Source organism: Ascaphus truei, chromosome 5, assembly GCF_040206685.1.
Source record: "Ascaphus truei isolate aAscTru1 chromosome 5, aAscTru1.hap1, whole genome shotgun sequence".
NCBI lineage: Eukaryota > Metazoa > Chordata > Amphibia > Anura > Ascaphidae > Ascaphus > Ascaphus truei.
The window spans coordinates 46,049,712-46,076,512 of NC_134487.1; the positions used below are offsets into that span (position 1 = coordinate 46,049,712).

The window sequence follows — 26,801 nt, forward strand, 5'->3', positions numbered from 1 at the left end:
CAGTGATGACATTAACATATAACCCATTACGTAGTTTTAAGTACAGGCAAAAAGGTAAAGGTTCCCTTTATCTGTTCAAACCTATATTTGAAATGCAATGAACTTGCCCTGTATCCCTTTGGTCTGCAACATTAAAAAAAAAAAAATATATATATAGTTGCAGACCTGTCTAAGACATGCAAATGAACATACAGTACATTACAGTTGCTTTATGCTTTACTGTGGAGGGTTTTTGTCACTTTTTTTACCCACCATAACCTAAATGACAGTGGTGATTACCTAGTCTAGTCTCAAACCTGCTAGCCATTAAGACCCGCCTCACACTGATGATACCCATCAAGGTTGAAACATGTCTGTGAGTGGGTCTAATGGCTTTGCATCTCATCCCAGGCTCTGTTTAAAAGCTGTGTTTAAAACAGCATGCATTGGCTTGAGTATTGGCTTGTGTAATAAGAGCTTGAGACAAAAGGTGGCACTGAGTGCTCATTTGCATGTCATTTCCCAGAATCCCTTGCTGCAGTGGAAGCGCTGTATGCTGGGTGACAATGGGGAAAGACAGGGTTGCAGACCTGTCTAAGACATGCAAATGAACATACAGTAATATTTACAGTATATATATATATATATATATATATATATATATATATATATATATATATAGTTAAGTTATGGTGAGTAAAAAAAGTGACAAAAACCCTCCACAGGAAAGCCTATCCCATAAGCCTCTCTTGCATTCCCAGTAAAATCAACCCCACACTGATGAGACCCATCAAGGTCGAAACAGCTGTCTGTGGGTGGTTTTCTGGGTATGCACCTTAACCCTGGCTGTGCTCAAAGCTGTGACCATGCAGCAAGCTTAAGCCTATAGGGAACCATGTTAACAATGGTTATTGAGGCAAAAAGTGACACTGTGTGCTCATTTGCATGTCATTTCCCAGAATCCCTTGCTGCAGTGGAAGTGCTGTATGCTGGGTGATAATGGGGAAAGGCGGGGTTGCAGACCTGCCTAAGACATGCAGATGAGCACACAGCTATATTTGCATATATATATATATATATATACATATATATACATATATATTATATATATACATATACACACACACACACACACACACACACACACACACACACACACACACACACACACACAAAGATATATATACACATACACATATATATACACACACACACATATTCTCTCTCGGATTTAATCAAGACCAAGGTTGGATAATTTGTGATTTAATTTTAAACTCACATTTTTCATGATTTAGGGATACCCATAAAGTGGGTATGATTCAGGTTCTTGTAATAAACATCTCAATTTGAACGAAATGGCTGGTGGCAAAGTTGCAAATCTCACATTCAAATATGTACACATACAGTAATAAAGACCTAAGTATTAGTAATGTAAAGAAAGTTAGGCTGCGCTTATAGTGCCGGCGACGTCGCGTCAAAACAAATGCATTGCCGCTGTCGTGAGTGCTTATAGTAAGCACAACGCGACGGAGCGACGGCTTGGTCGCGATCGCTGGAAGTCATCTCTATTTGAGTTTTCCAGCGACCGCAGCCTGACCTCACCGTCACTATAGGCGCAGCCTAAGGCAACAACAGTGGTTCCTTCAGGCACTGCACAACCATCTAGGGAATCAAATTCACAAGCCAGTCAAGATCTCTATTTACATATATTATTATAAGCACATTTGAACATATAAGAAAATATACATCTAAAATCAGTGATAAGGGCCTCTCTATAACCCGATGTGTTTTGCCACAAAACAGGAGCTTTTTTTACTTCCTATCCATTGAACAAATAATTCCAATTTATGCAATTTTACATTGTTGAAACATAAGGTGTTTTAATTCGTCTTTGCAAGACATTGGCGAGTTTCACCTATTCCAATTCTTTTTTTCTGTGTGAGACGATCTGGAAACATGCCCAGGTACAGTTAAGTTAGATCCAGTTTTACTAAGCTTGTAGTAAAAGCTGCAATGGATCAAAATGCTGTACAGCTGCAGCCTTATTTCTATCACTGCCCACATAAAAACTTTAATGTAATTCCAAGGGCATACGCTTCTCAAGGAAGGATTAGTCTTTGAAGCTCTTAGGCAAAAAAAATGGTGCTTCAATAGAACTATACGCTGAAGTCAACACATCAGCTAAATCTTGGTCTTTGACATATTACTAATAAAACCTCTGCCTTACAGAGCAGTAGGATTTCAGAGATATTTATTATATTTTGAGTTTGTTGCAATAAGTCAAGACCACGGGAAAGAAATGATATTGTGTATGGAAATAGAGGGGGGGAGGAAGACTAATAATGAATAGTTGTGAAACAGATCCAAAGAAGACAGATAAGAGCAGACGTGTAAGGCAACATAGAAGACTATAATAAATCATTACAAGGATGAGTAGAATATGACTTACTTTTACCCATTTATTAAAGGACAATAAGACATTTTTAAAGCCTCAGAGATATAGTATATACTACACAGTGACCTTTCATTTAGTTTCAGTAAACAAAAAACAAAAAAAGGCAATCTGTAAAAAGTAATTACAGCTATACTTTTGCTGTACTGGAAACGATCAGGAAATCCTTGAACAATGTTGACTGTATTCATAATACATTCCCTTATATACATCAAATTGTGTTGCATTATGCAGCATTGCCAACATATTTAATAAAACATAATTGAATCTAGTTACAAATATCACTAAACTAGACATATTTAGTTGGAAATTCTAACACACACACACACACACACACACACACACACACACACACACACACACACACACACACACACACACACACACACACACACACACACACACACACACACACACACACACACACACACACACACACACACACACACACACACACACACACACACACACACACTAAAATCCAGTAGGAACTACCCAACATGAATATTTTTGGCATGGCTGTTCCCTGCCCCATTTGAAATATAATTTGCTTACCTTACGGTGCAAAAACTGTAACATAATACAGGCTGCATCACTCACAAGTCAATGTCACAGATGTCACTAACCCACCAGAATAAGAGGTTTGCATGAACATAATTAGTTGTCTTACCAGCAGGGATAATGCCAATCCTTACATTGCACGTTGTTAGTAGTGATTTAGGATCATTGTGATCAACGTCAGAATCCTTCTGCACACGTCTGATGAGGCCATGTAACACCTCACTGAACATCCCATCCCCACCAACACAAACAATACTGTCAACAACAAAAGAAATATGTCAAACAAAAACAAAACATCGATCTCTTATCTATCCAATATATCGCTTATGCATGGTTCGAACTATCAAAATAAATAAATATTTAATTAGCTAGACAAATTGTTTGCTACCACCAGAAAGCTACAAATCACGCGCCAAAAACTATTCAAGTTAAACCTTGGCTTCTTAAAGTACAAAGAGTAACAAGTCATACTAACAATAAATAGTAGTTTAACTGCAGGTTGTGATGGATATTTGACAAATAGTTGTAATAATATTATAATAATAGCTTGTTCTTGTATAGCGCTGCTGGTTTTACGTAGCTCTTTACAGAGACATTTTGCAGGCACAGGTCCCTGCCCTGTGGAGCCTAAAATCTATGTTTTTGGTGCCTGAGGCACAGGGAGATAAAGTGACTTTCCCAAGGTCACAAGGAGCCGACACCGGGAATTGCATCAGGTTCCCCTGCTTCAAACTCTGTGCCAGTCAGTGTCTTCACTCACTGAGCCACTCCTCTTCTTGTATATAAGATTTTGAAACTTCATAAGTCTGTATAGTCAGTACATTTGCTTTGCTTTCAGGATTGGATTGAGGGGGGCTTCCAGAATAGAACCACATTATATTTGGCCCCAGGGACCCCTGGCTCTCAGTTCATAAGATAAGTACTGGTGAAGTTTTAAGGGGATTTAAATGGCTGTACAAATTGAAGCCGCAACGGATAATGTTGCAGCTTCCTATTGGCCTGAGATTTGGCAGCCATTTTGTTTCCCCTGGAGGGGGATTTCAACCAGCAAGTATCTCGGGAGCCAGGGCATCCAGTCTCTGGGGGCTGAAAATAGTGCCGTTCGACTCCAGGGTACAGCCCAGTTCCAATTCTGGGGGTAGGGGAGGAGAATCTACTATAAACTCCTGTTTGAGAAAAGATCATAATATATTACAGCCTTGGCGAAGCATAAACCTTCTCCTTTAAGCATTTTAGAACTGAGCTTCTTAACCATTTGCCCACAAAATGACTAGGGTCGCAATCAATTCACTTCCTATACACAGTAAATGCAAACCTTGTGCAGCATTATCTTGAATTTGGTTCCAATTTGTTTGTAACACTCAAACTTCTAAGTACTAGCAGTCTACTTGTTTACATCTCTTTATATTTGTGCTTCGGTTTTACTTAATTTCGCTAATGACGACTATACTTCTACAAGAGGAGAATTGCAAACCACAAAGTAAATATTCTATTTCAAACTTAAACATTAAGGCTGCGCTTATAGTGCCGGCGACAGAGACGTCGCGGCAAAACAAATGCATTGCCGACGTCACGTGCGCTTATAGTAAGCGCTGGAAGTCCTCTCTATTTGATTTTCCAGCGACAGTCGCGTTGCCAGCACTATAAGCGTAGCCTAAGTCTGCAACTTTTGGTTCAAGGACCAACATAAGAGTTACAAAAATGAAGCACTGAATTTAGAAACATACAGCGGATTAAAAATAAAAAAAAAAGAAGGAGTTTCTTGAACAGATTTGAGTTATGCTGTAGTGGATTTTTTTTTAGTTTACTCTATTTATTAAAAGTAAAATATGGAACTAGACACTTTTTTTTAGAATTGTGCCCTGAATTGTACTCCAAAGTCAAAGTCATATAGTTTTAACATTTTACCACAAAGCTAAATCTCATTAGACAGTTTGTGAACGCCTGGAAAATATTTTCCCATACTCACCCATCATACTTTTCCAGATTGACTTCATATAAATTATCTCTGGCATGGTTTGCATATTCAGTTACTGCAAAGAAAGATAAACATATGTTCTGTTTAATTATAGTATATAATTAGTATAGTATATTATATTAGTATAGTATAGTATATAGTATATGCAAGTGATCCAATGCAAGGTAAAAAACATATTTGAATGCTGTTTTCTGTCTACCCCTAATCAAATTAAGTGTTGCCACCTAGGCAGGGAACACCCTGTGTAGAAAACCATTTGTTTGAATGTGCCTCAGATGTGCTAATTAAGCAGACAGAACCACACTGTCAGGTGACTTTTTAGGCCTATATAAACCCAGTCAGAACAGCTAGTCTGCCTGCAGCCCATATCCAAGTGGCCCATTATAAGTGGCATGACTACTGAACAACTGAAGTTTAAAAGGAAGTGGCCCATTATAAGTGGCATGACTACTGAACAACTGAAGTTTAAAAGGAAGTGGCCCATTATAAGTGGCATGACTACTGAACAACTGAAGTTTAAAAGGAAGTGGCCCATTATAAGTGGCATGACTACTGAACAACTGAAGTTTAAAAGGAAGTGGCCCATTATAAGTGGATGACTACTGAACAACTGAAGTTTAAAAGGAAGTTCAAAAGAAGTGAGGAAGAAGTGGACACCCCAACTGGCTCTGATTCCTGCATTTGAACTACGCTGGAAAGGAGGATATCATCAATACCAGACTGCATCATTACTGCTGTGATGCTGCCTTTACCATTTATGATTGCAGTGACTTCACTTCTTCTCAAATTATGCACTTCTTTTTACCAGCCTCAGTATGTCACTAACTCCATTCATATATCTCCATCTCTCCTTCCTTCACCACTTCTCTGTTCACATGAATTCCTTTCTTACCTGCGTCCTCTGACACCACACAGCTATATCCCCTGCACTAAAACACACCCCTACAAATCATCCTCAAACATCCTTTTTCTATCCATGCTTCGCCTCCTTGCTTCTGGGGATATCTCTCCCAATCCTGGTCCCTGTCTTATTCCTACATGCGCTTGTCCTCGCCTGCCAACTGCAACCTCTACTCCTTCTGGTGTCAACCCCTCCAACCTCATACCCATCCCCTGCCACCCTCCCTCCTCTCTCCCTTTCTCCTGTGCCCTTTGGAATGCTCGCTCCCTTTCTAACAAGTTCCTCTCTGTGCATGACTTCTTTCTCTCTCACTCCCTGCTTCTCTTTGCTATAACTGAGACCTGGCTCACTCAGTCTGACTCTGCTCTGGAAGCTGCCCTCTCCTACGGTGGCCTTTCCTTCTCCCACAATCTGCGCACTGATGGCAGGGGTGGAGGCGTGGGGCTCCTGCTCTCCTCTCTCTGTCGTTACCGAACCCTTCCTATTCCTCCCTCTCTTGCTTTTCCCTCCTTTGAGGCTCACACTGTCCAGATTTTCTCTCCTCTCCCTGTTCATGTGGCGGTCATCTATCGCCCACCTACCTCTACTCATCCACCTTCTGCCTTTCTCTCTCACTTTGAATCCTGGCTCTCTTTCTTCCTCTCCTCAGACTCCCCTGTTCTTCTCCTTGGGGACTTCACTTGCCACATTGATGACCCCTCTCTCCCTTGGGCTTCCCGCTTTCTTTCTCTAACCTCTTCTTTTGGCCTTCAACAGTGGACTGCAGCCAGCACCCACAAGGATGGCCACTACTTAGACCTGGTTTTCACTAAGAACTTCTCTCTCTCCGATTTCTCCATTTCCCCTTTTCCTCTCTCTGACCATCATCTCATCTCATTCTCTCTATCTCACTTCTCCCCTTCTCCACCTCCATCCACACCCCGGTTCTGCAGAAACCTGCGCTCTATTCACTTACCTGACTTTGAGTCCACTTTACGCTCCTCCCTCTCCTCTCTCAGCTCTGCTACAGACCCCGACAACCTGGTCAGGAACTACAACTCTGTCTTGTCCTCCTCTCTTGATCTACATGCCCCACTTTCTCTCTGCCGCACTCGCCCTTCTAACCCTAGACCCTGGCTAAATTCCCACACAAGCATGCTGCGTTCCTCCACTCGTTCCTCTGAACGCCTCTGGAGGAAGTCTCACACTCTCGCAGACTTCCTTCACTACAAATTTATGCTATCCTGTTTCAACTCTGCCCTCTCGCAAGCTAAACAAGCCTACTTTTCTGCACTAATCAACGTGCACAAGTCTAACCCACGCTGACTGTTCTCTGTCTTTGATACTCTACTCAAACAACCCTCCGCTGCCTCTCCTTCCTCCATCTCCGCTCAGGACTTTGCTGACTATTTTAAGGAAAAGGTGGAATCCATACGTCAGAACATCCCCTCTGTTTCTTCTTCCCATCCTACACCTCTTCCTAACTCTCCTCCTGCCTTCCTTGACTCTTTTTCCACTGTCTCAGAGGAGGATGTGTCGCTGTTGATCGCCACTTCTCCCTCTACCACCTGCCCTCTTGACCCCATTCCCTCCCATCTCCTAAAACCTCTTGCTCCTACTATAATCCCTACGCTCACACACATTTTTAACTCCTCCCTCTGCTCTGGAACCTTTCCATCCTCCTTTAAACATGCAACAGTCATACCATTACTCAAAAACAGCAAGCTTGACCCTACCTGTCTTTCTAACTATCGACCTGTCTCCCTCCTGCCTTTTGCCTCTAAACTCCTTGAACGTCTTGTATTCTCTCGCTTGCTCCATTTTCTCAACACCTATTCTCTCCTAGACCCTCTACAATCTGGCTTCCGCACTGCTCACTCCACGGAAACAGCCCTCACTAAAATAACTGACGACCTCCATGCTGCCAAAGACAGAGGTCATTACACTCTGCTCATATTACTCGACCTCTCTGCAGCATTTGACACCGTGGACCACCCTCTTCTCCTTCACATTCTCCATACTCTTGGTATTCGGAGCTCTATCCTGGATCTCATCCTACCTCTCCCATCGTACTTTCAGTGTCTCTTCTGCTAACACCTCCTCCTCCTCTATTGATCTCTCTGTGGGGGTACCCCAGGGCTCTGTCCTGGAACCTCTTCTCTTTTCTCTGTACACACTCTCTCTAGGTGACCTAATAACATCTTTTGGGTTTAAATATCACCTCTATGCTGACGACACACAAATATACTTTTCAACACCTGACCTTACACCTGCTATACAGACCAAAGTTTCTGAATGTCTCTCTGCTATATCATCCTGGATGGCCCTCCGTCGCCTTAAACTCAACATGGCTAAAACAGAGCTCCTCATACTTCCTTCCAAACCTGGCCCTACTACCTCCTTCCACATTACTGTTGGAACTACGATCATCCACCCAGTAGCCCAAGCACGCTGCCTAGGGGTCACACTCGACTCCTCTCTCACATTCGCCCCTCACATTCAAAACATTTCTAAAACTTGTCGCTTTTTCCTCCGCAAAATAACAAAGATACGCCCTTTCCTCTGTTGCTCGACTGCTAAAACTGACTCAGGCCCTCATTCTCTCCCGTCTTGATTACTGTAACCTCCTGCTGTCCGGCCTTCCTGCCTCTCACCTGTCTTCCCTACAATCTATCCTAAATGCTGCTGCCAGAATCACTCTACTCTTTCCTAGATCTGTCTCAGCATCTCCCCTCCTGAAATCACTCTCCTGGCTTCCAATCAAATTCCGCATCTCACACTCCATTCTTCTCCTCACTTTTAAAGCTTTACACTCTTCTGCCCCTCCTTACATCTCAGCCCTAATTTCTCGCTATGCACCACCCCGACTCTTGCGTTCTGCTCAAGGATGTCTTCTTTCTACCCCCTTTTTATCTAAAGCCCTCTCCCGCCTTAAACCTTTTTCACTGACTGCCCCACACCTCTGGAATGCCCTTCCCATCAGTACCCGACTAGCACCCTCTCTATCCACCTTTAGGACCCACCTTAAGACACACTTGCTTAAAGAAGCATACGAATAGCACTGTGAACATTCTGAACACATGATACACAAAGCTTGGCCCCCTGCAGACGCACTTACCAGAACTCCCTCTTCCTGTCTCTGTATGTTCTCCCTACCTACCAATTAGATTGTAAGCTCCTCGGGGCAGGGACTCCTCTTCCTTAATGTTATGTTTGTCTAAAGCACTTATTCCCATGATCTGTTATTTATATTATCTGTTATTTATTCGATTACCACATGTATTACTGCTGTGAAGCGCTATGTACATTAATGGCGCTATATAAATAAAGACATACAATACAATACAATACAATACAATTAGCGAACATTGCTGTTTGAGGAGTATGGAATAGATGCCCACTGTTGGACTACTTTTATTTTCATAAGCGGCTCAAGCTCCACATTGGGCTGAACTGGAGGCAAGTTAGAAGCCGGATTTGGGCATACCGCGATAATGTAATCTCCCCGTGTGCTGATATGGGTGATTACCTGTTATCGCTGTATTATGGAGTGCCGGTCCCTGTGGAAATAATAATAATAGCATGTTCTTGTATAGCGCTGCTTGTTTTACGTAGGGCTTTACAGAGACATTTTGCAGACACGGGTCCCTGCCCCGTAGAGCTTACAATCTATGTTTTTGGTGCCTGAGGCCCAGGGAGATAAAGTGACTTGCCCAAGGTCACAAGGAGTCGACACCGGGAATTGAACCAGGCCCCCCTGCTTCAAACTCAATGCCAGTCAGTGTCTTTACTGAGCCACTCCTCTCTAGTTAGACGTTTAGTGTGCGAGAGCAGCTGCGCTATGATGCCTCACTCACCAACCCTCCCCTCCCCTTCCGAATACTGACTCGGAGGCGGAGGAGCTTTGGGCAGCGGGCTTCTGTGAAAAGGTAAGAACACCCCTTTCTACCCTCTCCCCTCCCTCTGGGACCCCTTAACTTATCTTTCTAAATCTGTAAATACAATGCACTTTGATATCTGTAGATAAAGTTTGTGAGGGCTTCAGGCTATACATGCATCATCAGGCTGAACGAATAGAAGTCATCATAACCTATAACAAATATAGAATTCTTCATGACAAATACAGGGACTAGTACCCTGCTAATGTTAATTTATTGCATGCATCCTTTATTTGTAGGCACATTAAGAGACCTGGTTTTGGAAACGCTGTACAAAGAATTCTAGGCTGTCCATTCAAAAGGTGCAATAAATATACTCTACACTTCTCTAGAACCAACACAACTACACTACATTATACGGGTAAAAATCAATTTGCGACTTGGGTTAGCCACGATTTGGCTTTAAAGGTTATCATTCCACACTTGGAGAATAGTTAAATGAATTTGGATATTGTAGAATAAAATAGAATGTAACCACTCCTACATTTTATGTTCCAGGTTATAAGAATGAACATATACAGCTGTATTTTATTTTAGCCATCAGCAGTGTGTGTTCTTGAAAATCCTCCACATATTTACCGAACCATCTGATATACATGTCATTTACAATTCTGTATAGATGTCCAAGCCATACGACTTACTCCAAAAGGCAGTAATTTATGCAAAACTAATCTTGCCCTAAGTGATGTTGCTATGGAAACCTGGCCAAACCCTCTGGAAGGAATCCACAGAAAAGCGTGGCTATAAAAAGAAATTCCCCTCGACACATACAAAGTAAGGATACGAAAGGGGTCGATAAAGTGGAATCGTTTTTACCACCCTGATAATTACTGAAGGAGTGCCTAATTTCTAACGACCTGTTTGCAATGAGCAGTACAGAAATAAAATGAGCATATGCAATTGTTATACTTGTCAGTATATTATTGGTGACCACTACGGAATGTGTCATTGCTTGGAACCGATGTGTTCCATCGTTACATTCCAATAGCCCCGTCACTAATGTTCAGCTGGCAAGCAAGAATCTTTCTGGTGGAACCAGCCCTCTCAGACCTGGGAGACTGCATGGACCAGATCTAGTATAAAAATGAGGGCTGATGAAGCCTTACTGCTTTATATAACTCAGCAGTGTCACACACAGCTGTGAAACGAATAACAAAGGTATGGTAATTGTGACTTAAAATGTATACCTAGTGCTTAAAATACATTACAGCATATGGAAATTCAGAATTATGGGAACATGGCTGTTTTTGGATACAAAGAAAAAAATCTAAAGAGCTTTAGATGTTTGCAAGCAAAGTGAGAGCGTCTACCTTGTGACAACACCACCACCTGTATATTGTCTGGTTTTATTACCAGAGAGAAATAAGTCATTAAATTCAACATATGCCATGCATATTCCATGTGAAATTAAATAGCACAACAATGTTTGTAGGCTGATGATAGTAACATTAATGAACACTAGACACAAATCCAAAAAGCGATGCAAAAAATGTAATACTTAGAACACCAAAATAGTGTTACAAATTGGGGTAACATTCGTCCAATCATAATTCTTTGTGATTGTATACAACGTAGTGTAAATGTATGTCATGTGACCATCAATAAGGTCAGCAGTCAATTGAGACGGAGTGAAAATAATTATTTTGGTATAATTTATGTCTACATGGAAGTGTATAAAAAGAAAAGATAGGAAGAAACAATGCTGAAATATTATATAGCAAAAGATACAGCAATCGCACCGTGAAGTCTATGGTACCTGACCAGCAGTATACTGCAAATAATGATAGCTGGCGGTGCTCCGGGGATAAGAGAATATGACCACAAAAAAAAAAAAAGTTCCTAAAGGAGCACTCGGAATGACCAAAAAGTAACAATTTATTTAACACAAAGAAAAACACAAGCTAAAAAAAAAGCACACGTTCGGGGACTTCTTTTTGCCCTTTTTTTGAGGTTATATAGATATATACACACATACATACATATATTTCAACTCAATATATGTCTTTTAGGCGGCTGTATGAACCCATATTATGTCCGATTTCCAAGCTGGTAAAGCGTTCGCTGGACATAATGGTCTATCAGACAAACTAACTAAAACATATATTGATTGGAACAGATTTTGTTGTTCCCAAGCAAGGACCAATATGGCTTTGGAAGCACATGTGCAACACCATTCATGAATACTACAATTAGTCCAACCAAAGGCACTGAATTGTGTTTAATGGTAGAAATATAACTGAATATTTGTTGTGACTTTACAAATGACGTACCTATGACATCAGCAGAGATGGAAGCAAGGCTGAACAACGGAGCCACTTTCTGCTCGTATATTTGTTTTCCTTTCTTCTTCCCACTATATGGATTGATATAAACTAGTAAGTGCTTTGGTCTACATGCTGCAAAGAAAGAGCAGAACAGTTCAGTCAATACACAGTTGTAGGAAAATTAACGTTGGCCCTACAATTTTAATCCCTTTGAAACCACTTTTACCTGTGATGGGCCATTTAAATGCCTTGGGGAAGAGCACGGGACATCTGCAACCGCCCGCACCCCCCCCCCCCCCCAGAAAAATCTGGCGCCCCCCAGTTTGCGCACCGCTGCATTAAAGAATGCATGGCGAGTTATTTTCCCACTGCACAGAAGCAGAGCATATTAGTAACTAGACGCCTGCAAGTTTAACTTCAGTAGGGTGGAACAACCTAAATAAAACAGTTGACAAGATCTAAGGCAGCTTACATTTACTGGATGATGTCATGGCAAATACATCTCACAGATTACTTTGGCTGGGTAATTATGACGACAGATTAGGGTGGAGCGACCTAATTGTGTTTTAATCAGATTATCATTAAAAGTCTGTGACACTGATTGTACCGTATGGAAGATTACTAAACAACTTAAACTTCCTGGGAGTAGTACCTGCGAACATGGATAAGAACTTGGCTGAGGGATACAGTATGTGACAGTTGTGGTAAATAGAGTTCACTAAAGTGAGAGGCTACAGTATTTAAAACTGCGGTTGGGTGTGTCGTAGATGCATATTAGGGTGGTCTTTCGTGACCTTGTTAAAGACACGAGGAGTGAGAATACGGAACGATCCATGTAAACTACACACAGTCAAACATTCGCACGTACAATTTTAAGGTTCAAAATCAAGCACATGGGCCACGAGAAAAGCCGTAGTGTGACCGTGTCTAGAGTAGAGGAATTCAACCTTTTTTCTTTCGGGGCAACCCTAATCACAGTGCTCAGTTGCTGAGGCACCCCTATAACAGGAAAGTCACAGGACATGCATGTATTCAACAAATAGATTAAATAGAAAAGCCTATTGCATTACAGAAGACAGTTCTAATAGGACTGACCGGGGGGGCCTGAAATAGTGTTCTGTCCATTCACTGTAGATCAAGCAGGCATTCTGTTCCTCCGTACCCTAGATGGTATATTGGACACCACTTCTGCCTCCTCGCTGGCAGTGTGGGTGAGCAGTACGATAAGCAAGTTGGGAAGGTATGGGCGAGTTTGTTTTTGGTATGCTTGCCCACCACGGCAGCCACTGTGAGGGTTTTTGTTTTTTTTTTTTTTGTTTTTTAAATGCCATGGGATTAAAAGACTGCAAGGAATGGTTCAATAGGAATAGAGCGGAGTGACAGGAGGAGACTAGAGGTGTAGAAATACATGAGGTCAGCAGTGAAACAGTTAAGTGGTGGAGGTCAGACTGTGAGGGTTGATTAATGATGGGGATGACAATTACGAAATCAAATTTGTGGAGGGCGGGTTCAAAGAGTCCTTAGGGCTCGGTTTGTTGTGGTAGTAGGACAATTTAACAGACGTTCATTTAAACTTAGTTTAAACACATGGATACTTAACGTCATAATCGACTAACAGAAGGGCTCGACAAATGCACTCGCACCCTCGTCTGAGGCAAGTTAATTTTGCCTGCTGTCGAGTGCTTACCGGCGGTGGGGTGCAGTGGCATCTCCTGGCATTCTCCTGCAAGTCCTGTGTCTACCCCTGCAAATCCCATGAAAATGGCTGCGCATTGCCATAGCAACTTGACGCCGCGCGACGTCACGTTTCTTCCCGTTGTCATGGCAACATGGCATCATTGAGGCCGCACAGCCATTTTTCACAGGAGTTGGAGGGGGAGATACGTAATTTTCAGAAGAATGCACCCCGCCGCCGGTAAACACTCAACAACGGGAGGAGGGTGAGAATAGGGGGGGGGGGGAGGGGGAATACATTTTATTTTGGGTGGGGGGGGGCACGCGAGTGCCTTTTTTCAGGCGGGTGACATTTACAATTTGTTGCACCCTGTCTATACAGCATCTTAATTTGCTATATATGGCGTTATGCCTCCCAGAAGAAACATCTGTGTCAATTCTATTTTTCAAAACAAGGACAGTATGACGACTATCAGCGTCATGTAACCATAGCAACGCATAGACTTAAAACCTGGCGCTGCTCGTCACCCTGTGTGACACGAGATGTACATCGATGTGTAGCATCTGATGTCACTAGTCAGGCGCCACATGGTCACCCGGCAACCAACGCCAGTATCTTCGACACAGACTGCCGTGTGTTCCAACCAGGGGGCTCTAAACTCGAGGATACTAGTGTAATCGGAAGGGTTATGTAGACTTTTTTGATCAGGGATATATATTCTTTTACCTACCCTTCGTTGTCATCTTCTCCCTCCTCTCTATTTTATCAGAATAGGGGTGTGGACCAGGAGAGAGGCAGCACTGGTGCTGTCAAGGGGAAATTTGCAAGCACTACCTCAGGCGAGGCTCCGAATACTACAAAGTATCCTGTGACACAGATTAATAGACTAATTATCTGTGGGGCAAAAATAAATTTACAAAGGGAGCTGGATTCAATCATCTCCTAGAGCTCAGACAAAGCCCTCCATAATAGAATTGCTGGATGCAGCAACAATGCAACGAATGGGACAACCTCCCTAATGCAACATTGTATCTATGTCATCATTCCAAAGTAAGATAGCAGCAGCCACACTTTACTAGGTACGGCCAACAGCAGGTTTTTATTGTCCGGTTCCTTGTTTTCTGTTATGTTTTCACCACTTTCACAATATTATTTTATTAATTACAGTATTGAAGTTTGATTTAAATAAAAGACATTTCAATGTCAACATTAGTAACAGGGCAGTGAGTGCCATCAGTGCTGTGACCTTGTTCTTTTGTAAATATCCAGGATAATGCAAGATCTACTTTTGTAATTTCTTTTACATTTTTTTTTTTACATATTTTTGTTAATATTTAGGATAATGCAGGATCTCCCCCCCTTCAAAGTCCAACCGTTCTCATTGTGGTGTTGGGGGTGGCAACGGTGTACTGTAGTATGCTGGCTAAACGGCTCTGGCCTGGGGAAAGACCTGGCAACCTACCCTAGTATTTTGCCAAAAAATATTCTATGGATCAACGACTCAACATTGATTCCAACATGGCATTGGAAAGTGGGACCCCCAAGCTGGAAGGTACCCGAAATGAGATTGGGGAAGAGCATGGAGGAGGTCAGATAGGATAAATCCTAATCCGTTGGGACGCCCATCTGATATGTAACCCACAGCGAAACAACCACTCTGCGCTGTACAAAACCATACAAGATTGGAACGTGGAACGGTCTGAACGCAGGAAAATTTGATATTGTGAAAAGGGAAATGAATCGACTGAACATCTACATATTGGGCATAAGTGACATGCATTGGACTGGCAATGGCTTCTTTAATTACGGCGAGCACACAGTGTATTATTCTGGCAATGACACCACCAGACGGCGAGGAGTGGGCTTTATTATGAACAAGAAAATTGCCAAAGCCACCAAGAGTTAGACACTCAGCGACCGAATAATGGCCATACGAATCAGAGGCAAACCTTCTGAGGTTACGGTTCGGCAAATATACTCCCCAACAAATCAACGCGTCTGAAGAGGAAGTGGAAGAGTTCTATGGCGAACTTCAGGATGCACTAAGCCAAACACCCAATAAGGACATTATCAGCGATTTCAACTCCAAAGTGGGAACTATGGCAGAACCCGAAATCGCTGGAAGATTCGGTTTATGAGTGCGGAATGAGGCAGGAGACTGACTGGTTCAATTCTGTCAAGAACATCGGCTAACGATTACCAACACTTGGTTTGAACAACCCAAACGGCAGCTGTACACCTGGACATCACCAAGTGGAGAATACAGAAACCAAATCGACTACATCCTGTGTCAGAAGAAGAGGCAGAGCTCGATCTTGGCTGTGAAGCCATACCCTGGTGCAGATTCCGGATCGGATCACCAACTGCTGGTAGCCACAGTCAAACTCAGATTCTGTAACACCAAACAAACGGCAGCCACAAAGAAATTCGATACAGACAAGATCAGCCCCAGCTACGCCGTCGAAGTAAAGAACAGAATCGACCTCCTCGCTACAGAAGAGAAGCATCCAGACGAGCTCTGGGGAGAAGTGAAAGCATGCGTTATCGTAACAGCCTTGAAACATTTCCCGTACAAGAAACCATCGAAATCAGCCCATTGGATCTCCGATTCGACCATCAGCATCGCAGAAGAGAGAAGGAAGGCCAAAGCTACTGGGAACAGAGAAGATTTCAGAAGACTGAATGCAGAATTCCAAAGAGAGGCTTGAAAGGACAAAGAGAACTACTGGAATGAACAATGCCAGAAAATGAAGGAAGGGAAAAGGAAAGGTCATACGCGAGAACTCTATACACACACACGTGAAGAGGGCACGGTCAACATTCAAGACTGGGAGGGCAATAGTTCGTGGGAGCCAAGAATTGTATGACCAGCAAGCAATACGCGATCGGTGGAAGGAATATACTGAGAAGTTGTATGAAAGTGAACATCAGAACCATCCAACGGGAGGAGAATGAGACACTGGAACCAGATAAAATGGAGGAAGAAGTCGTATGGGCAATGAAGCAATTAGACAACGGAAAGGCCCCAGGAATCGACAGCATACCAGCAGAATTGCTCAAGTCCATACCAGCGAGAGCATTAACAGCATTATGTAAACGCATATGGAGCACGTGTGAGTGGCCGAAAGAAAGGCAAACAGCAGTATTCCCCCAATTCCGAAGAAAGGTGACACAAAGGATTGCTCGAATTACCGCACCATAGCCTTGATACCACATGCAAACAAAATCCTTCTGAAGATTATCCAACAACGCTTGAGTACAACTGTCGATAGGGAAATGCCAGATGTGCAAGCTGGCTTCAGGAAAGGCAGAGGCGCTCGTGATCACATTGCCAACCTTCGATAGATTATGGAAAAAAACAGGGAGTACCAGAAAAATCTCTACATGTGTTTCATCTATTATTCAAAGGTGTTTGATGTAATTGAGCACAAGCAGCTCTGGACCTGCCTGAAGGAAATGGGCACACCACCACACCTGACCGAACTTATAAGAGCACTATCAAGATCAAGAAGCTAGAGTCCGAACGCCATACGGAGACATGGATTGGCTCAAGATCGGAAAAGGGCACACGCCAAGGATGCATCCTGTCACCAGCAGCTTTCAACATGTTCGCAGAAGCAGTCATGCGTCGAACAGGCATAGATGAGTCACTGATTGGCATGAAAATAGGCGGCAGAAACATCAACAACCTCTGATACGCCAATGATACTAACCTGCTGGCTGAAAACAAGAAGGATCTCGAACATCTGATCATGAAAGTCAAAGAAGAAAGTGAGAAGGTTGGACTGCACCTGAACATTAAGACAAAGATAATGACAAAAGCAAAAATTGCCAACGTTGGTATCAAGATCAATAATGAGGAAATTGAAGTGGTTAAAGATTTAATCTTCCTTGGCTCCAAAATTGATCGCGATGGCGACTGCACCCCTGAGATTAAGAGACGGTTGGCACTTGGAAGAAATGCGATGATCAGTATGAACAACATCTGGAAGAGTAAAGACATCAACTTGGCAACTAAATGCAGATTAGTCAGTGTGATCGTTTTCTCAATAGCATCATATGGCTGCGAAACCTGGACTCTGAGAAAGGCAGATAGGCGAAAGATCGATGCATTTAAATTGTGGTGCTGGAGACGTCTGCTGCGCATTCTGTGGACAGCCAGAATAACGAACCAAGCAGATAATCTCATTGGAGGCCAAAATAAAGCAAAAGCTCTCCTACTTTGGTCATATCACGCAAAGCAAGTCGCTTGAGAAGGACGTCATGCTTGGAATGACTGGTGGTAAAGGAGGAAGAGGCCGCCAAAGAACTCGCAGGCTAGATACCATCAAGAAAGATATGAGACTGAACATAGCAGAATTGATAGAAGCCATGTGAGATCGGAAGACATGGAGCACACTGATCCATTGAGTGACCGAGGGTCGTACTCGACTGAACAGGGAGAGAGGGATAGAGGGAGAGAGGGAGATCTCCAAGGTTGTCTTGTGGTGATAGACAGATATATTTAAAAAAAAAAAAAAAGAATTTTGCGGTGTCTAGTTTGTTCAAGATGTCATAGTTATCCAAGGCAGAGTGAGCTTTGTATGTTGATATATGACACTACTTTATATCAGAGCAGAGCAAGATGTGAAAAACCTTTTGAGTGGAGATTCCTAAAGCGTCCATGTGTACAGATTATTATAATACTGATTATTGCTCAAATGTACTGTATAAGGTCTCCCTGGATGTTTATAAACATATGCCCAAGGTGCTGCATTAGTCCTCCCCATGCATGTCAAAGCTAAAGTGGAACTTACTCTGTTGCTCAAGTAGATCATGAAGTGCTTGTAACCATTGAAAACAGAGACGTTCATCACTGCACCAAAATGTCACTGCCTTGCACCGCCAACGGTGCTTCTGTGCTCTTTGCACATAATGTACTAGAAGAGAGGAAAAAACATCAATTATACTTCATCATTCTAAAAATTGACCAGAAATATAAACGGGCAATTCAAGTTATTCTGGCACCGATTAAAAGGCAAATTTCTACTATAAATCTTAGATGATTTGCATACGTATGAGAAGATGACAAAACCTCAATATACCTTCACAGATTATTTTTGGGGGCAGAAATCCATGTTCATTTCACATCTTTTTTTCCATATACTTGATGAAGTGTCTAAATAAAATATAGTTGTGTTTCTATGGGAATCCTGCACTTTAGGTTAAGGTTCTGGGTGATATCAATAACAGAGGGCCTTAACTTTAGACGTTAAAATGGGACGAACCAATCGGCACTAAAATGATCTTTAGTGCTTAAAGGGAAATTTCCCTATGCATGCGTAATATTGAAAATTCGGCACAATACTGTACAGTACGATGTAGGTTTTCCCCGCTCTATGCTTTGACATGCTCTTTTAAGCTGTAGATTTAATTTTTTTTTTTTTATTATTTTTAATTTAAATAGCCCAAAGCCTACATTAGTATGGCTGCTAGACGCCTCTCACCTAACATTAGTATACCTCAAATAACTTTATCTGAGTGTAGTCTGCGTGGAAAGTTGGAGCCCTGTTGGTACAGAGAAAGAACACACTACTGCAGGCTTTGGCTTTTTCTACAAATAAAATAACAGTTGAAGAAAAAAGAAAAAACTTTTTTTGTAAAGGTTGATATTCTGCTTTAAAAAGAAGCAATCCATGCCATTTTTTTCCTTTTTCTTATTTACATTTTTAATACATGTTTGAAGCGAGAGGTCTCCGGCGCTTAACTCCGTTAATTTCAGCTCCGGGGACCCCATGCTTCCGGAGATACTTACCACCGAAGGGGATGCCAGTATCTCCTGCAGTTCGAAGCTCCCGCGTCACATGGGCCAATAGGGAGCCGCAACGGGTGACATCACAGCTTCCTATTGGCCTCTCGGGCGCGAGAGCTTTGTAAAGCGGCCATTATATGAACCCTGGAGTGGCTACTGGCACCCACTACAGAGGAAGCAGGGGCTCCCCAGAGCTGGAATGAATGGGGTTAATGTCCGGAGACCCCCTGCTTCAATTGTATATTTTAAAAATAAACATCCGCTTGGATTGCTGCTTTAAAGGAATTAAATAAAATTATCTGTGTTAGTTCAGTTGCGATAGTGCAGAGTAAATGAGGTGATAAAATAAACAAGCACTGTGACATTTACTGAAAAACCTTTTCTATGAGGTAAAAAGTAAATGATGTTCCAATACCTGTAAAAGCATGGGGCGTGAACATGTGCTGCCATTTCATACTGTGGAAGTACTTCTCATCAATCTCAGCTTCTCCTACTGAAACAATCTCACACACTGGCACATTGTGACCACCTGCATAGGTGGAAAAGGAAATGTAGCAAAACCAGATGTTATTTGTCATGACATTGACAAAGTGCAGAGACTACACATGTACAAGTTTATTCTGTGGTAACCAGCCTAGCCCTCCACTCACAAAATATCCCTGATGTTCTGGTTGTCAAACTGCACATGGAACCAGTAAAGCATATACTGGTACTGTACCAGCTTCACACACAGACACCAGGAGGGCATGTACTGTACACCACTACACACTTTTATAGTATGGCGAGGAGGCATCTTTAGAAAATCTTCAAAGTATATCCCACGCACAGTAGATTAACATAATGAGCAGTCTTCTTCTGTAATGCTCTTCTGCGTTGTTTGAATAATCAGCGCATAAAGAGCAGTACAGATGTAAACAGAAGCTGGTTATACTGCTCAGCAAGACGCAGAATATCCCCTCAAAACGTGACTGTGAGGTCAGTTTATGCTAATGACATTATACTTATACCGCTTTCATCAATTGTTATGAAGGACGGAATGGGACGTCTCGCCGCAACCAAAACGACGCCAGCATTGTGCCGCCGTGTACCAGACAAGTGCATGTTTAAATGTCCCGCGCGGGACCGCTACGCTGCCAAGACCGGCCGCTCCATCATTAAATGTCCCATGTGGGACATTTATTGATGGGGCGTCGGATCAGCTGGTCTAGGCAGTGTAGCGGAACCGCGCGGGACATTTAAATACGCACTTATAAGACCTGGCTTGCTGGAGTGGGCAGTTGGGCGTGGTGGACATCATCTTCATTTGGTTAGATTTCTTTTTAAAAGGAATACCCTTTCAAAGATGCAATCTAAGGCAGCAAATACACACACATGCACGCACGAAGATTGATAATCAGATCTTTTAATAAAGAATAGTGTGATTTATTGTTGTTATTTTAGATACTTTGGGTCCAAAATATTGATATTACATGAATTTAAAAAAAACACCCACCAACATACACATTTCAATTATACTAGTTTTGTACAGAGAAAATTCTACCCATTATGAGATTTAAAAAAAAAAAAAAACACATACAAAGCCCTAATTAAATCATAATGTGATTTAGATTGCTAAGCAAATAGAAATTCATTAGCACAGGGCAAAAAAATCCTAAAACCTGCATTTTACAGCAGCAGAACAAGGCCACTAAGTATGCAGTCACACTCAAATATTCAACCAATTAAACAAAGCTTGACAATAATAAAATCCCTAGGAGTATGCAAACACATCTAACACCCCTTCCCCCTCCCCCCTCCCCCCCCCAGGCTGCAGGGGGTAGGCTGTACATGGGTAGATAATGTCTTCTAGTCTGAAACCGAGGTGCAACCCTCTCCCGATAGGATTAGAGTGTCAGCTACCCGGTTAAGTACCTGTGATCTCAGGGACTTTTCTGCGCAGGTTCAGGTCAAGGCCGTAAGGGAGTAGACAGTAGTGGTGATGGTACAGGAACACAGAAATAGGGCGCCAGGATCTCTTTTAGAACTTAAGATGTTTATTGGATAGGCAAACACAAATCTCACTGCTGTATCACAGACACTATCTGGGTATAGTTACTCTCATAGGTCACCATACCTCAGTATCAGTCCACATGGTTTCCAGCTGTACAAATTTCCTTAGAGCATTTTCCTATTAGACCCTTCCCAGTGAATACTTCTGATCAGGCCTTAGCTTCTAGTCCCACCCCAATTCCACACATAGCCAGGAGTTGGGTCCCCCAACCTCCTCTGCAAGAGCAGTCTCTTTTTAGTGTCCTAGTCCCTATCCCCTGTATCCAGAATACTCCTTCTTGCTTACTGGGGAAGGTCTTGCACTCTTCTCTGGCCCTTGACTGTTTATCCCAGGAGTTTGAGACTCCCAGGCAGTCTACACGTTCCCTGCTCACTCACCCCTAGGTGAGGGAACAACTACTAACTGCCTTTTGCAGAACCCACTTAGATATACGGCAGGAGGGGCCAAACTATCCCTCCCCCTCTTCTTGCAACTCCACAAACCCAGACTACACTCAGCAACTGAGGGGATGGGATCTCACCAAATAACTATTAACCCTAGCACCGCCTGCTCTTACCAGGACTTATGTGCCAGGCTGTAAAGGGAAAATAAGGAGGATGCTACACACATTAAAACAATTGGAAGTACAAAAGGAAACCAGTTTAAAGTTAAGCCAGAGAACAGCAGCTCCCAATCCATGTTTAAGCCTAGAAAGCACAGCAGAAATGCCAGCTGTGCTCTATTTACTGAGAGAAGCCCACAAATCCCTCTAAATGTTAGGCAGTAAAGGAACACTGCGACTATACGCACCAAAGGGATTAATGCAGGATTGCCCAAGGCCAAAATGTACATTAAGCTCCAATTATCACTGATCGTTGAATCTGCTTGATGCTGTCAAATTATCAGACACTGCAATTGCATGTTCACGTTTGAGTCTTAGTTTGAAGAAATAAAAAATGGTCTTCATAATTAGGCTGCAGAGTTTTGGCTCTGGCCAAGTTGTTTGGCTCTGGCAGGCTTAAGAGATTCTCTGCAGGAAATTAACTTCTGAATGAATGCTCTTTTACTTCCACACCAAAAAGGTTTGTTGTATAGGGCAGCCATTTTGTATCCTCTGGGGGGAGATTTAGGCTTGCCAGACGTCCCGTATATATACACGGAATTGTCGCTCATCTTATTGACTTGTCCCGTTGCCCGGAAAGGACTGTCAGGCCGCATAATTGTCCTGTATTTTAGTGCCTTTAGGTGAAATGCCTGAACTTAAAATGACTGTAATGAAATCAGTCATAAAACATAATAGATTTTTACTTAAGTGTAATAGTTACCTTTTATGATAGAAGTCGCCTTACTAAATCATTAAAATAAAGTTAGGACACTGCCTGGTCATCACATATCATGATCCTGGTACTGTATGTAGCCTAGCTGGTCTAGACGGCCTCTCTGCCTCCTGTCATAGAAGCCCTGACAGACCTGCAGGCTGTGACAGGTTAATCCTGGGGCTTTGACCCCCCTCAGGCAGCTCTCTGATTGATAGGAGAGGCGGTGTCAGTGGCTGTGTGTAGCCAATCGTGGTACAGACACTATGCCCTCCCCTCCTTGGTGTCAGGGAGGAGTGCCAAAGTGAGTAGGCAGTTCTAGTCTGGAGGTTGGAGAGACTGGAAGGGCTGCAAGTCTCTCCCATCTGGAATGAGCCTGCCCCCCAGACCCTTAGGCTGCGGCCATGGTGATCGTGACGGTGCGCAGAAGGGAGAGAGCAGCGCGATTACAGATGTGCCTCTGTGAGGCTGTCTATAGAGTGCGCGAACATGCACAGGAGCAGGGCCGCCGGCACCCGCGATGCAGGAGGGAACAGAAAAATCTGTTTTCATGTGTGGCGGCCGGGTGGCAGCCGGGTCACGTGAGCGGTTCGCCCAATGAGGGCGAACCAGCTCTGTGATGTCACGGCCACGCACCCCAACACGCCTTCCTGTCTCCTCTGCATGCAGGACACAGATCTCTCCTGCTGCAGGCGGCGGGAAGAAGCAGAGTTAATGCTTGCACCCTCTCCAGCATTCACCATGGCCGCAGCCTGAGGGGGCTGGGAGACCATCTAAATTCAACAAAGGCCTCTCTACTATCAGAGGTCCCGCACCATCCAGAGAGTCTGGGGACCTTTCTATTCATCTTCACCGCTGTATATACCATCACAAGTGACTGCACAAATAAAGCATCCGTTTTATATACTCCTGCCTGGATATCAGTCATTTGGGCAGGGAGTATGGATGAATTATGTCCCAGTGGGGATGGTCTCCATGAAATCCTGGAGCTACTGGAACTGGAGGCGCTGACACCTTGAAGAACTACCAAAAGCCTGTCCTGGTCTCCTCAACATCGCAGACCAACTCAGCTCTCCTGGCCCTCAAAGGTATGCCAGCATCACAATACCTTGTATCAGCCATAACATCTCCCAGGGGGTGGGGGTACAAGTGCTACATGTACAATAGAAAGATTTCCAGCTAACAAATAAAGGAAGAACCGACATATCTGCTGCAGCACCAAATTTACACTGTATGACTTGAGAAATAAAAACACAGTCCATAATACAAGGATCATTCATGTACAGTATTTAGTTTTAAATCCATGCTGTCCTAAAGCATTAGTAGCTACTATAGTTATTATTATTTTATTTTTTTTACAAGGATGAGAACCAGGGTTCCCCAGATCTAAAACACTGCTGTTTCCAGCTCTGGTAATGCCACCGGTACCACAAGATACTAACGGGTGAAGTTACCGTGTTTAAATTTCCTTCCTGAGGAAACAAAATGGCTGCCAAATTTCAGGTCAATAGGAAGCCACATCATCTTGTATTGTGGCTTCCTATAGAACGATCATTTAAATCCCCTTTAAAAAACAGGAAGCAATACCGGTAACTTCACCGGTACGTTTCTCAGGAACCAGGGGTTCTCTGCAGTGGAAAAATATCGAGTCTCATCTTAGGAGGGCCCCCTTCGTTCCAGTGCTACAAGAACGGGGGTTAGATACAGAGGATTGCTGTTAAGCTGCAGAGAATTTACAACATTCTTTGAGTTGTATTCCAGTCCTCTGACAACTGAAGGTATCCAACAGCCAATGGTAATGAGATTGACCGCATGTAACTATATACTGTACATACTTTATATGTTGAACTTGATGGACATACGTCTTTTTTCCACCTCATCTACTATGTAACTAACCTGTGTTCAGTGAAGGTGGGAAATTATTACTAGAAATATTATGTATATTAGGGGAAATTAGTGGTAAAGGAAGAAAATAGCTTATATAGGGGGAAAATCAAGTTCCAATATCAGCTGTGTGTGACCTTGAGAAAATCTCTTTATCTCCATAAACCAGATGCATTGAGATTTACACTGTAAATTCTGTCGCAAGGATCTGTGTATGTAAAACCTATTAATTCTATGTACACTATCAGTGCTATAGTAATAAACAAACCTTTCTAGTTGGCCGTAAAGGTGACTCAATGACCTTTGAAACTGGAAAATGAACACTAAACCCAGCTGATTCTATAAAGTCACTGCTTGAAAAAGAATAACAGAACACAATCTACAACACATTGAGGTTTAGCTTATTTGCCAATATAATTGTTTTGTATAAATAGCCTACATTTGGAAAAAATTCAGCTTGACCCAATGACTTGAATTACCATAAAGGGTTTGTGATTACCATTTTACAGAATAAACAAAACATGCATTTGAAAGTAATGCTCAGTGTGGTTGAATGTAGTATTTACATTAGGATTCTTAGCTTCTGTCCTTCCCAATTGTGTAGTAGAAATCAGAAAACAAAAATTCAGTATTTTATCATTTCCCAATTTGCCCCAGAATTATTTACTACCGGTAGGTATTTCAGTCAATCACAAAAAAATCACGTAAAGAATAAAACAGGACTCACGACTTACTAGAGCACAAAAAAATTCTTAAAATGTTGCAAAAAAAGACTATGGCCCACATGAAACAATGTTAAGCCTTAGCACACCGTACGACCCATTCACTTGATTGCGCAAAGGCTTACTACGGTTTAGTAAATCGGGGCCTATGACTAACTTCAGGTCTGCAACAGCAAGCGATCTACAACAAACAGTGTGAAACATTACTTTAGATACAAGTCCCCTCACCCAAAAGTAGACACGATCCAGAGCACACTAAACAGGCAAAAATAAATTGCTTTATTTAGCTAGATCAGGGCTAACAGACCTGATCAAAATGTTGCCTATTAGATTTAGCTTACTAATGTAATTTATTTTCGCACATTCAGTGTGCTCTGGATCGTGTCTACTGTGAAACTGCTGGTCTTTGTCTGGATCTCCATAAGGCACCTGTTTGTAACCTTCCTTTAATTTTTTTTTTAAGGATTTGTTTGCATTGTATACTGTAGGTGTGCTTTGCCGACCCAAAAGAGCATCTTCCTCAGAAGTGGAGAATGTTTTAAACCTGAATGTAACTCACCAGTGAAAGTGCCTCTTGTTCTACAGAGCACCCTTGCCAAGCAGATACCTGGAGGAAAACAAAACACTGTGTTTAACACTTTATGTGAACAAACAAGCAGAAAAGCAGAATTTGCCAAGTAAAGGATTACAAACCAGGAAGATACATTCTACATTTACGAGAAACCCATTAACTAAGGACTAATGTGTTTTATATGAAGACGCTGAAGATATACCCAAACTCGAGCGTGAAATACGGGAAATTAACATGACTTAAGAGTGTGTAGCGATAGTGGACCATGGTGAATAAACCAAAATATATCTACAGAGCATAGATTAGAAAATATGGGTCACACAGAACCACTACAACAGAGGGCTATCAAGGTGAGTGCTCAAAGAAAAGAGTAGACCCCAAATCCCTGATAAATATGAACAAAAACAATGGTCTTCAGCACACAAAAAGAATTAACAGGCTCCAATAAAGTCAATCAGAAAACGTACTATAAAGCTAGATAACAAATATACACAAGCACAAAACAGACAGTCTATGAACAGTACAAAGTGTGTCTAGCTAAATAAATGGCAGTGAAACATCTGCCGCTATGTACTCCCAAACAAAAAAGTACTTAGCCCCCTACTGTAAAAACACCAGAGCAAGAGGCGAACAATAATGCACAGAAGGGAAGCAGAAAGTAAGGGGAAATCAGGGGATCAAAGCGACAAGAAAGCTAACCACTACCAAGGGTGAAAAAACAAACATAGGGGCACCAATACTTGAAGACACTAAGGGACAAA

At 42.5% G+C, this 26,801-nt stretch overlaps 1 protein-coding gene across 3 annotated transcripts in view; it reads right to left on the reverse strand.

Moving 5' to 3' along the window:
• Positions 1-26,801, reverse strand: part of CERK (ceramide kinase) — a 76,273-nt gene that overhangs the window by 19,562 nt on the left and 29,910 nt on the right. For 2 of the 3 annotated variants that reach the window (XM_075599797.1, XM_075599795.1), the window contains exons 2-7: positions 26,029-26,076; positions 19,934-20,047; positions 18,524-18,646; positions 12,059-12,184; positions 4,962-5,025; positions 3,102-3,247 (exon numbers count right to left, since the gene is read on the reverse strand). In XM_075599797.1, coding sequence (XP_075455912.1) covers positions 3,102-3,247; positions 4,962-5,025; positions 12,059-12,184; positions 18,524-18,646; positions 19,934-20,047; positions 26,029-26,076 — 621 coding nt within the window. The remainder of the gene's footprint in view (positions 1-3,101; positions 3,248-4,961; positions 5,026-12,058; positions 12,185-18,523; positions 18,647-19,933; positions 20,048-26,028; positions 26,077-26,801) is intronic. The other variant, XM_075599796.1, reaches the window with a different exon arrangement.